The following is an 11991-nucleotide window of genomic DNA, read 5'->3' as shown; positions in this document are numbered from 1 at the left end:
TTTATGAGGCTGATGTGACATTAAAGTGACACCAAACACAGAAGTCGAATCTTGAAAATACATTCAAGTACCTTATCTATTACCAAAAACGTATCATATTTGTGTATCCCTCGGCTGTGGATCCTCAAATCATCTCTGAATTCTGCAATAAAACAATATGCAATATAATGTTTATCCCTAAGCTGCCCAGTGCTACAAATCTACCATCTGTATGAGTTCTGTAATGCGTCATACAAAAATGATAGCCTCATGTAGTGCAATTTGTTTGGAATGTAATCATTTAGTAAAATGACAACCAAAACCTCTTTTGCAGGGTGGGAAAAGCTTAGAACAACTCCACTTGGGTTTTTTTGGCTGTCTATATCCCCGTTAGGTTTTTACTGCCTTCCTGTTGGTCCCTCACTTCCTGAGACAAGCTGAAAGTGAAAATCTTCACAAGGTTGTCACTGGCAGAGGTGACTGACACATTTTTTCAAAGGTTGTCACTGGAAGTCAGGGTGCGTTTCCCCAACAGGCACACAGCGATGAAAAGCTGGCAGAAATTCCGGCCCTTCCGCACTCAGTCCAAAACAAAGTCATACAATCTTTTGGCTAAAGTTGAAATTTAAAGCTATGGGGTAAGTGTTTTTCCCCAAAGTTCTCTTTAGGGTCACGGGAGGACATATACTAACCTCCTCCCGTGACCCAAAGCTCAGTATTTAGCGGGCTATTGCCCGCGATATACTGACAGTGCTGCAGCCGGGGCGGATCCGACAATACTGTCGAGATCCACCCAGCTGCGTGAGTGACAGCGGGCTCTGCCTATCTAGAGGCAGAGCCAGCTATGTCCGCCCACTTCCCCGTTCGTTCCTCCACTCAGCACTGGAGGATCGGAGAGGGGGGATTCCTTCTGCTGACTGCAGGGAGATGATCGGGAAGTGAGCGGATCGGTGCATGTTTCTACTAACTTCCCGATCAGTAGAGCCACCCTGTGACAGCTTCTTTGTCACAGGTCGGCTCTAACTGTGAGGATGAGTGAAAAACACTCACCTCATAGTTCTCCTTTAAATCTTGTTTTGGATAGATGGCAGGGGCTCTTGGAGCATTTTTGTCCTCACCTTATGTTTGCTGCGTGGGAATAGGACTAAGTTATAGTAAAAGGTAAGCTTCCTTTTTTCTTTTAAAAGAAATGTCGTGTTCAGTGTACATACAAGGGTGACTGGTATTGTACAGAGACAAACAAGAACGATATTAGACATAAGTGCTCTGAGAAATTCAGTACACAAAAGCCTTTTTTAGTTCTTAGCTTGTAAACGCTAATCTGATAAGCATTTACAAAGTGTTTAAAAAGCATTAAGCACCTTCCTTGAAGTCCTCTATGTACCCTCTGGCTCCAGTCTTGGGTGTCTAACACAGACCTTAAAGGACAACTTGACCTTTTGTTGAATTTGCCCTTTAATAAATCCCCCACCCTCCTGACTGCAGCCCACCTGGAATAATACATGTCTTCCTCACTAATCCAGCAAACTTTCCTCAAAAATGGGTCCCAGCCGGCTCTTTATACTACGAATGCCCACTGTGGCCCCATTTGTTCTATGGTTAGCCATACTGTTCATGGCCTCCAGCAGTCCCTCCTAGTAAGGCTATGAATGAATGAGCCATGACATCCCCCATACATGGTGGGAGGGGGTGGTGACAGTGTATCATTGGGGGTGCAGTGATGACAGAGTATGATTGGGAGTGCAGTGATGACGGTGTATGATTGAGGGTGCAGTGATGACGGTGTATGATTGGGAGTGCAGTGATGACAGACTATGGCTGGGGGCAGGGCCGGCCTTAGGGGTGTTACGGTGTATGATCGGGAGTGCAGTGATGACAGTGTATGATTGAGGGTGCAGTGATGACGGTGTATAATTGGGAGTGCAGTGATGGCAGAGTATGATTGGGGGTGCAGTCATGACGGTTGTATGTTTGGGAGTGCAGTGATGACAGAGTATGATTGGGGGTGCAGTGATGACAGTGTAGCAGAGCCTGGTAACCTTGCTGAAGGACGCAGCAGTCTTTCTTGACGTATGTAAATAGCACAGGGGATGGGGAGGCGCCTGCAAATAACAGGAACCAGAATCAGGCTGTGAGTGCAGCCAGAGTTCCGGTACGGGAGCACAGAGACGTGGCGGAATAGCCGTGTAATGTGGCTCCGATCGCCCCGGGGAGGGCTCACGGCTGCAGGACCTGGGCACATTTATTAGGGCGTTCAGCTGCCATGCTGCAGAGGGGATCCGAGCTTTGCATTGCGATCGTTGTGTGCTAGGGGAGGCAGTCCATCAGGTGACACACTCATAAACCACATCTGCTTTTTTTTTCCTCTCCTGTTTTAGCCGTGCAAGCCATGCAGGATGATTTACTGATGGACAAAACCAAATCCCAGCAGCGGCAACAACAACAACAGCAGCAGCAGTCAGCCCCCGGCTCCCAGACTCAGCAGCAAGACAGCAGCAGCTCAGAAGCCCCCTGTGCAGCAGAGCCCCCCAGCTCCGACAGCGCCCCCACCCTGAAGGAGAAGATGCAGATGGAGTCTCCCATCCTCCCGGGTCTCAGCTTCCCCCAGCAGGAGCCCCCCGCCGGCCCTTCCCTGTCCCCATCGTTCGGGAGCACCTGGTCCACCGGAGGCAATAGCAGCTCTGTGGATGACAGCTATTTCCAAGGGGTTCCCCCTGTCAATGGGACTATGCTCTTCCAGAACTTCCCCCATCACCACGTCAACCCCGTGTTCGGGAGCACCTTCTCCCCACAGCTGGGGCTCACCCATCAGACTCATCAGCAGCAGAGGAGATCACCTGTCAGCCCCAGCAACCAGCCCCCCTATAACCAGAGAAACGCTTACAGCCACCAGGCTATCCTGACCAACAAGCCTTCCTCCTCCTCTTCATCACCATCCCCTTCCAGCTGGAACAACCACCAAAATGCTGCCTGGAACAACCCCTCCAACTCAACATGCTGCCTGGAACACCCCCTCCAACCCCTGGGTGGGACTGCAGCCCGGGAGAGACCCCCGCAGGGCAGTAGGAGTCGGAGTAGGTGTGGGAGTTGGGGTCCCCTCACCCCTCAATCCAATCTCCCCCCTGAATAGAGTATGATTGGGGGTGCAGTGATGACGGTGTATGATCGGGAGTGCAGTGATGACAGTGTATGATTGGGGGTGCAGTGATGACGGTGTATGTTTGGGAGTGCAGTGATGACAGAGTATGATTGGGGGTGCAGTGATGACGGTGTATGATCGGGAGTGCAGTGATGACAGTGTATGATTGAGGGTGCAGTGATGACGGTGTATAATTGGGAGTGCAGTGATGGCAGAGTATGATTGGGGGTGCAGTCATGACGGTTGTATGTTTGGGAGTGCAGTGATGACAGAGTATGATTGGGGGTGCAGTGATGACGGTGTATGATCGGGAGTGCAGTGATGACAGAGTATGATTGGGGGTGCAGTGATGACAGTGTAGCAGAGCCTGGTAACCTTGCTGAAGGACGCAGCAGTCTTTCTTGACGTATGTAAATAGCACAGGGGATGGGGAGGCGCCTGCAAATAACAGGAACCAGAATCAGGCTGTGAGTGCAGCCAGAGTTCCGGTACGGGAGCACAGAGACGTGGCGGAATAGCCGTGTAATGTGGCTCCGATCGCCCCGGGGAGGGCTCACGGCTGCAGGACCTGGGCACATTTATTAGGGCGTTCAGCTGCCATGCTGCAGAGGGGATCCGAGCTTTGCATTGCGATCGTTGTGTGCTAGGGGAGGCAGTCCATCAGGTGACACACTCATAAACCACATCTGCTTTTTTTTTCCTCTCCTGTTTTAGCCGTGCAAGCCATGCAGGATGATTTACTGATGGACAAAACCAAATCCCAGCAGCGGCAACAACAACAACAGCAGCAGCAGTCAGCCCCCGGCTCCCAGACTCAGCAGCAAGACAGCAGCAGCTCAGAAGCCCCCTGTGCAGCAGAGCCCCCCAGCTCCGACAGCGCCCCCAGCCTGAAGGAGAAGATGCAGATGGAGTCTCCCATCCTCCCGGGTCTCAGCTTCCCCCAGCAGGAGCCCCCCGCCGGCCCTTCCCTGTCCCCATCGTTCGGGAGCACCTGGTCCACCGGAGGCAATAGCAGCTCTGTGGATGACAGCTATTTCCAAGGGGTTCCCCCTGTCAATGGGACTATGCTCTTCCAGAACTTCCCCCATCACCACGTCAACCCCGTGTTCGGGAGCACCTTCTCCCCACAGCTGGGGCTCACCCATCAGACTCATCAGCAGCAGAGGAGATCACCTGTCAGCCCCAGCAACCAGCCCCCCTATAACCAGAGAAACGCTTACAGCCACCAGGCTATCCTGACCAACAAGCCTTCCTCCTCCTCTTCATCACCATCCCCTTCCAGCTGGAACAACCACCAAAATGCTGCCTGGAACAACCCCTCCAACCCCTGGGGGGGACTGCAGCCCGGGAGAGACCCCCGCAGGGCAGTAGGAGTCGGAGTAGGTGTGGGAGTTGGGGTCCCCTCACCCCTCAATCCAATCTCCCCCCTGAAGAAGCCTTTCTCCAGCAATGTGATTGCACCCCCTAAATTCCCCCGCGCTTCACCGCTGGCCCCCAAATCCTGGGTGGAAGACAATGTGTTCAGGACGGATAACGGAAACAACCTCTTGCCCATGCAGGTAATCAATCATGTGTGTTTTGCTTGTTCACCTTTAACGTCAGCAAGGGGTTAAAAAGGCTTGTGATTTATTAGACTAGGTACACAACACTAATCAGCCCATAGCAGGTGACTGGCCCTATATATGTATATGGGGGCCCATGTAACAGGTTCACCATCTAGATCCTTGACATCTGCTGCAGGTTCTGATCTATGTACAGTGTATGCACTATGGTGAAGCTGTCAAGTGTATCATTTGTCGATGAATAATATAGAATCGAAGAGCCGCAGCAGAAAAGGGGTCGTGTAGCTCACAACATACAATGACGCAGGTTGATTTGGCAGTATGTTTAGTAAACGCTGGAGGGATTGTTTACTCTATTGTTGGTTGATGTGTGTTTTATGTTGTTTTTATATAAGTACTAGTTCACACCAAGTGCGGAGCAGATGCAGAGCAGTTTAAGAAGGCATCAAAAACACTTCCCATGTATTCCAATGGTATTTTGGGCTCTAGTTCACAACACAGCTTTTAGTTCCAGTGCATGTAAAAAAACTACTGCATGCCATATTGTTTCTGTTTGGGAACGCAACAAAATGCATGCAAAGGCTCTTGAATGCACTGGCTCACACCTGAAAGCCCATTTTGAGCTTAAAAATGAAAAAATGCACTGCATATGCAGAAACGCATCCAGATCTGGTGTGAACAAGTCCTTTTTAATGTTTTATAAATCGAGATCATGGTTATCTAGGTTACTTCACTCAACAATATATTAACCCTCCTTACCATCTTGTCTTGAATTGTATTGTAATTGTATTGCCTTCCTTATATTGTAAAGCGCTACGCAAACTGTAGGCACTATATAAATCCTGAATAATAATAACCAGGAACATTTCCTGATGCACTCACAACATCTCTATATCCTTTTTGATTAGCACTTCCCCAATGATTGTACTGTTGCAGCCTTTAGTAAATGTATATAAACATTTTCCCAATGTATCTGTTGTTGTTGTTTACACATATTTGTATCCCGATTCAGCCCGCGTGGTCAATATGACGGCACCGGTTTACCATGAAGCTGTCTTGTTTTGTATAGTTCAGCAAAGAACAGAACCGAATGATATGACATACATTTCTATTTCAGCAGGATAAGAATAATAAGTTGTTTCCTACATGAAACATTTTGTGTGTAGCAGAGCCTGGGAGGGCACCTCTGCGAATTCAGTTTGTTGAGAAATGATGAGGACCTCGAGAGCAAAGGCAAATGTTTGTATAATCCTGTAACAGCTGTTGGACAAAGCGGCTCTAAAAATCCATTCATTATATATAGCACAAGGTGTCTGACGGTACCATTCATTTGTTCCTGTCGCAGGAGCTTTCTAGGCCTTCCGCTGGAGTATTCCCCTCTCCGAAATTCAAATGTATATAGAATATAAACGCACCAAAGTTCCCATTTTGAAGGCATTCAGGACACCATTTTGGATGGGCTGTGGAGAAAATGTGTGGATGGTCGGGGGTTTGTGTTGTTGTTGGGCATATTGTGTTGTGTTGGCAAGCTTTGTCAAGTTGAATTAGAAGCCACCTTTTTATATTGCTGGCCACTTCTAATATCAATTCGGAAATCCTGCAGTGAGATCTTCGTGCCGACTTTGCCTTCATGCCACAGCTGTTACAAGGGCTTTCATTTCTCTATCCTTTTGTTCTGCAGTTCAACAGCTAACCTATTTCTAATTAAATTGGCCATAGCATGTGTATATCAGTAGGACTATCACAGCCCTGCAGAATCTGCTGGACAGTAGGTAAATAATACTGCTGTTGAAGTGCGACTTTCTGACAATTGTAGGGTAGTGTTCTCTAAAAATTCAACGAAGCTGGCCGGCATTGCAGCCTATTGGGGTTGTCCCAACACTGACATGTTTTTTTGTGGCTTAACAGAAAACTGGTTGTTTAGCAAAGGTAACAAAGAGGGGATGTATATCTCTCATTGGATACTGCAAAAGCCTGTTCAGGTGTAATGGAAGAAAATTGGCAGTCTTACTATACTAAAAATAAAATGTTATCACCTCTACCCTGTCTTGCAGTATTGAGCTCATCAGGCGGGTAGTGTTCACCTAGTTTATAATGACAATATACTTTGATGAGCTTGTGAATCTCCATTTATGAGCCGTTTTGGCCCCATCCACACCAACATCACAAGGTACTCGCTAGACCACAGAGGGTCTGTTGACCTGCGATTGTACCATGAGATGCGTTCCGTTGCATTTTTGTTTTAGGCTTTTGTTTGGCCAAGCTTTATGTGAAGTAACATATCCAGAGTGGACATACTTCCCTGTAATTCCCTGTCCCCTTCACACCCATTCATTTTTTGTTCCCCTTGCGTTACCAGCCAATAGAAAACGGATTGCAGGATCCAGTGTGAATGGGTGCTTAAAACATAAGAGTGAGGGGAGCCATCTGAACCCCAAATAATGATGTATTAAGTGTCTTTGTAGGTGCATGGCCTTCAAAAAGCATATAACAGAGTGGCTATGAATGCATCTTCTGATGGCTCAACCCAGTGATTACACTTTCTCACAATCCATGATGAATTATTTCCCCCCAGCAGACCTGTGAATAGTAGCAGATACACCCCAATAACTGTGGACAGATCCAAACTGGACAATTATGGCATGTGTTCACTGCTGTGTAGCAAGTCTTGTTTCCAGGGTAGTCCTCAGCCTTTTGGCTATTCCCCATTTGATAGTAGGAGATTTTTGATCATACAGTAGCTTGGGCAGTCATCACCCATGTAACAGAGTTCTGAAGGCCTCATTCAGAGGGGCAATAATATTGTTGGAGGAATGCAGCTGGAAAAGCATTGCTGTCAAGCATATTGTTGTCTATAGGACAGGCTCCTTTCTCTTCTAAAAAGAGGGTAGCTGTCAGATAAGCAGTGCAGGTTCGCTATACAGTACATTTTATTATCCAGTGTGGCCTAGGAGTTGTGTATTCATTTGGATGGTGGTTGTATGATAACTCTGATGAGCATAAATACAGGTCTGGATGTGGCAAGGAGAGCAACAGCTTAGGTAAATCTGTAACCTTTTCCAGTACAATAATAATGCTGCCACCTCCCCAGTGCCTTCACACACCCCTCCTCTATTTACATAGCATCTCAATATCCTGAAAATCTGGCTTGCTCTATTATGGAAATGGTAACCAAATCGCTTATGGCTTGTCTGTTACTGCACTTCTTGTATTCGTATTGTCCACAAAGACTGATAAGTGGCCTTCCCTTGCCAATAGAGATATAAAGGTAGCAGGAGCTTGCTCTATAATGGAAATTTCCAAACTAAACCGCTTATGGTTGCACCATGGCTTGCCTATTACTGCCATTCTTGTATTTGTATTGTCCACAAAGAGTGATACGTGGCCTTCACTTGCCAATAGAGATATAAAGGTAGCAGGAGCTTGCTCTGGAAATCAGACTAAACCGCTTCTGGCTGCACCATGGCTTGCCTATTACTGCAATTCTTGTATTCGTATTGCCAATAGAGATACAAGGGTAGCAGGAAGGGTCAGGCTGCAGTAGTTGTGGTTGCTGTTTTTCATTACACAGCACAGAGTGCCAGGACACTATAAATAATAGAAGCTTGGATGCCGGCATTGCAGGGGGGGAAGCTTGCATAATCATACTACCGCCCAATTCTTTCATTTGTACTGCATGTTTCCAGCATAAGTGACTGTTGGACTGGACAGGTTAAACATTCTTTCAGAAGAGTAATGATGATATTTTATAACATATTTTATAGTTTGCTTTCAATGTATTTTTTTCTGCATTGTTTCACCTCCTGTGTCCTCCCATCATTTTTGATTTTCAGATTGGTGGGTATAGTAGTAGCAATAGTATATGATTGAATAAGAAAACCTGAAGTATTTGGTGTGTTGCCATAAACGTAATTGCTGCCCACTTGTATAAGTAGTGCATTGCAGAATTATTCTGTCAAATCTGGACTGATGTTGCAGGACCTTTTTATCAAGGTGCAGACCAGGGGTAGCCAATCTTCAACCCTCCACCTGTTGTAAATCTACAAATCCTATCGTGCAACTTCTTCTGCAAGCCTTTCTCTTGCGATACACAATGGGATTTGTAGTTTCACTACAGTTAGAGGGCATAAGTAGACCTACATTATATCTACCATTGTCAAACAAATATTTAAATAGGGGCAACAAACATGTGATATCATTATAAACAGTGTCATAAATCTCATGCAACCGAGACCAAACCAATCTATAATTATTTTCTTTGTAAGGTACTTTTAACCTGCATTGTTCCTACAGATCCCCACCAATCGCAGAAATGAAAAGCTAGGTTTGGGAACAGACGATTATCTCCTCACATTCTGTGTAGGGATGGCAGGGCTCCTTGTATACCAGATGTCAGCAGTGCTCGGCTTTTAGACCCCATTCACACTGAGCGATTTGTAGGACGATTTCGGCTAAACAAATCGCTCAAACATCAGCTCAATGTAGCTCATACAATGCATTTCAATGGAGCTGTTCACATCTCACAGCTCAATGTCGCCTGTAGCTTGTAGCTCAAACTTGTCGCTTGAACATGACCTATTTTTCAGCAGATTTTGTGCGATTTAGCCAAGTAGACTTCAATGACATTGCGCTACAGAAGTGTCAGAAATATAAGCAGGAACATAAGCCGGAAGAGGAATTATGTCACATCAAGAACGCTTTTGATTGGATACAGCCCAATGTAGCAGCTACAAAGTCCATGCCAAAAGTAGCGCTACGTAGCGTGACTATGTGCACTGTAGCTCAATGTCTCTCAAAGTCGCTCAGCTCAAATCAGAGCTGTAGCTCAGTGTGAATGGGGTCTTAGGGGTTGTGGTTATGGCCTTACCGGGGAGCCAGGTGCTTTCACTAGAATCATTGTAATGTTACTATCACAATCAGGGTGCACGTCACCTTAAGGGAAAAAAGCATTTGTGTAATCAACGAGTGGCAGTGAAAAACTGCTAGACACAGGCCAGGTTAAAGCTCACTCAACACTTAACTCTCTCGTGTATTTAGCACTTTCTGTCACATATTTAAACCTCTTGCTACACAGAATATCCCAACATTACTTGACGGAATGCCTTTTAGATGCAAGTGTATTTGTGCTCATTTTTATTTTTTATTCCACTTTTAGCAAAGGCCCTTCCTAAGAATAGACAACATGAAATACTGGCTATTACCTCTGCTATAGTTTTACTTTGCTACAGGGGTGACTCTCCATGACTTCATGCCCATCCTTGCCAATTAGGCTTCATGCACACAGGCAGAAAAATAACCGCTGCTTTAATGCCCCATTCACACCGAATCCGTTAGCATCCCATTTTCCACAGATGTTAATGGTTGCCAACGGAAGGGAACCCGAAAAATGTATGAGTGTGAATGGGACCAGTTCACACCGCTGCAGTGTGCTGCTAAAAAAAAAAAGGAGCATACTCTACTTCAGCACAACACATCAAAAATGGATGTCAGCAGAACGCAAGTAAAAAAAAATAAAACCAAATACATAGAAGTTTGTCCACTCGGGATATTAATTAAAATAGAGATTGACAAAAAAAAGAACTCAACGGAGTCTGAAATTGCAAGTCAACAGACCTCGGTTGATTTAAATTTTCCATCTTATTTTGGGGTGAACACGGCTCTATTTTAGCTAATGTGTCCATGCACATTGAGGCATTTAGATCCGTATTTTAGAGCAGTGTTCTGGGGAATAAAATTAAAATGCCCCAAACACAAGTGTATACATCTATATTCATTCTTGTGGCTAGAATAAATTAATATTCTAGTGAATAGAATTTGTTTATGTGCACACTCCTCTTTTTAGCTTTGATCTTCTTGTAGATTTTAATACGCCGGTCTACATGAGCCCTCAGCCACTACAACCTATCACATAAAGCCTTTTGTATACAGACCGCAATAGCTCAATGTGAAATATACACAAGTGAATGACTAGATTATTATAGGGTGGCTCAGTCTGAGGTTCAGTCTTCGTTTGTAGAAATAGCCTGACCAGCCCTTGTAAATATATCTAGAACATATCATCTAAAAGACCCATCCTCTTAATGTTTGGCATTGCATGTACAACCTTTATTCTACAAACACTAATTGTAGACGCATACTGAAATATGTCACATCCTGACTATGTGGCACGTTGCACAATAAATGGGTGTATACTCCTGAAGAACTGGCTTTTTTATACTATAGAGATAAGTATAGCTTTATATTTATCCCATTCTAATTTTAGTCATTCCAAAGGCAACCAAGTATGCCAGGAAGTGACAGTTGCCCTTTGTATGTGTGTCTCTGTGATTGAAACTGAGCTCAGAGTCTGATAAAGAAAAGTTACAGCATCCATAGGAAGGGAAACCAATCCTTTCAATGCATGTTGATCGCAATGAGTTGAAAGCAATCATTATAGCGGGTATCAGCACTCTTGAGTTTAAAGTAGAACTATGGCTCCCCCATTAAAAGAAAAAGTGCTATAGCACACCTTTTGAGTCACAGCATACATTCTGAGCCTGTCAGTGAAGTCTACCTAATGCACCTTCCTGTAGTGGTGTGGCAATGATGCCGCACTGCTCCTGAATTTACAGAAGAGTTGCCACTCTAATATAGGCTGTGCCTGCTTGCACTACAGTAGGATGAGAAGATGTTGCAGGGGGGAATGGCTATCCTCTTTGTCACTGCTGATTCACAAGCCCATAGCTTGTGAATCAGCACCTGGCCACACCTGGTCGTGCCAATTGATTTTTTAGATTGACAACACTGCCTCTGTTGCTAAAACCCTGTGAGCTGCAGTGTCTGGGAGGGGGAGCATGTGAGAAACAATGAGGATTTGGCTCAGATAGGGAAGGTTAAAAACGTTTTTGTTTTCAGAGTGGAAGTCTATACATTTTCTTTAGGGATTGTAACTCCTTCCCATTAAACCTATCGGGCATCTATTATTTTTTTTCCTTGCAGTCTGTGACTTCATATAGAGACTTCCCTTCCTGTCCCAAGTGGCAACAATAACTAGGACAGGAAGTGAAAGGAAAAATAATATAAAAAACCTGAGGGTCTTACATTTCCCCACACTAGTAAAAACCAAAAAAACTATTTCTGTCTGTGTTCTTTTCTCTTTATGTCCTTTCACTAGGTGGCAACAGATGTGATTTAAAAAAATGGTCACCGCTCTAATGGGGACCCCTCAGTGAACATACCAATCTGTATGAATAAAACCTGCATGTTACAATAGAAAACCGTAATATAAAAAAAAAAAAAAAAGCTATGGGGGGAATTTATCAAAATTTGTGC

General features: G+C 45.3%; 1 protein-coding gene across 8 annotated transcripts in view; it reads left to right on the top strand.

Annotated features, from left to right (window-relative positions):
• The first annotated feature begins 2301 nt into the window (after nucleotides 1-2301).
• Nucleotides 2302-11991, top strand: part of CPEB3 (cytoplasmic polyadenylation element binding protein 3) — an 87799-nt gene continuing 78109 nt past the window's right edge. For 7 of the 8 annotated variants that reach the window (XM_018558711.1, XM_018558710.1, XM_018558704.1 and 4 more), the window contains exon 1: nucleotides 3777-4677. In XM_018558711.1, the coding sequence (XP_018414213.1) occupies nucleotides 3844-4677 (834 nt within the window). In that variant the 5' untranslated portion in view covers nucleotides 3777-3843. Of the gene's footprint in view, nucleotides 2738-3776; nucleotides 4678-11991 lie in introns of those variants that run through there. The other variant, XM_018558705.1, reaches the window with a different exon arrangement.

This window comes from Nanorana parkeri, unplaced genomic scaffold, assembly GCF_000935625.1.
Source record: "Nanorana parkeri isolate BGI_ZX_2015 unplaced genomic scaffold, ASM93562v1 scaffold353, whole genome shotgun sequence".
Classification (NCBI taxonomy): domain Eukaryota; kingdom Metazoa; phylum Chordata; class Amphibia; order Anura; family Dicroglossidae; genus Nanorana; species Nanorana parkeri.
Note: the sequence above shows the minus strand (reverse complement) of the source record. Positions and strands in the feature narration are given on the sequence as shown.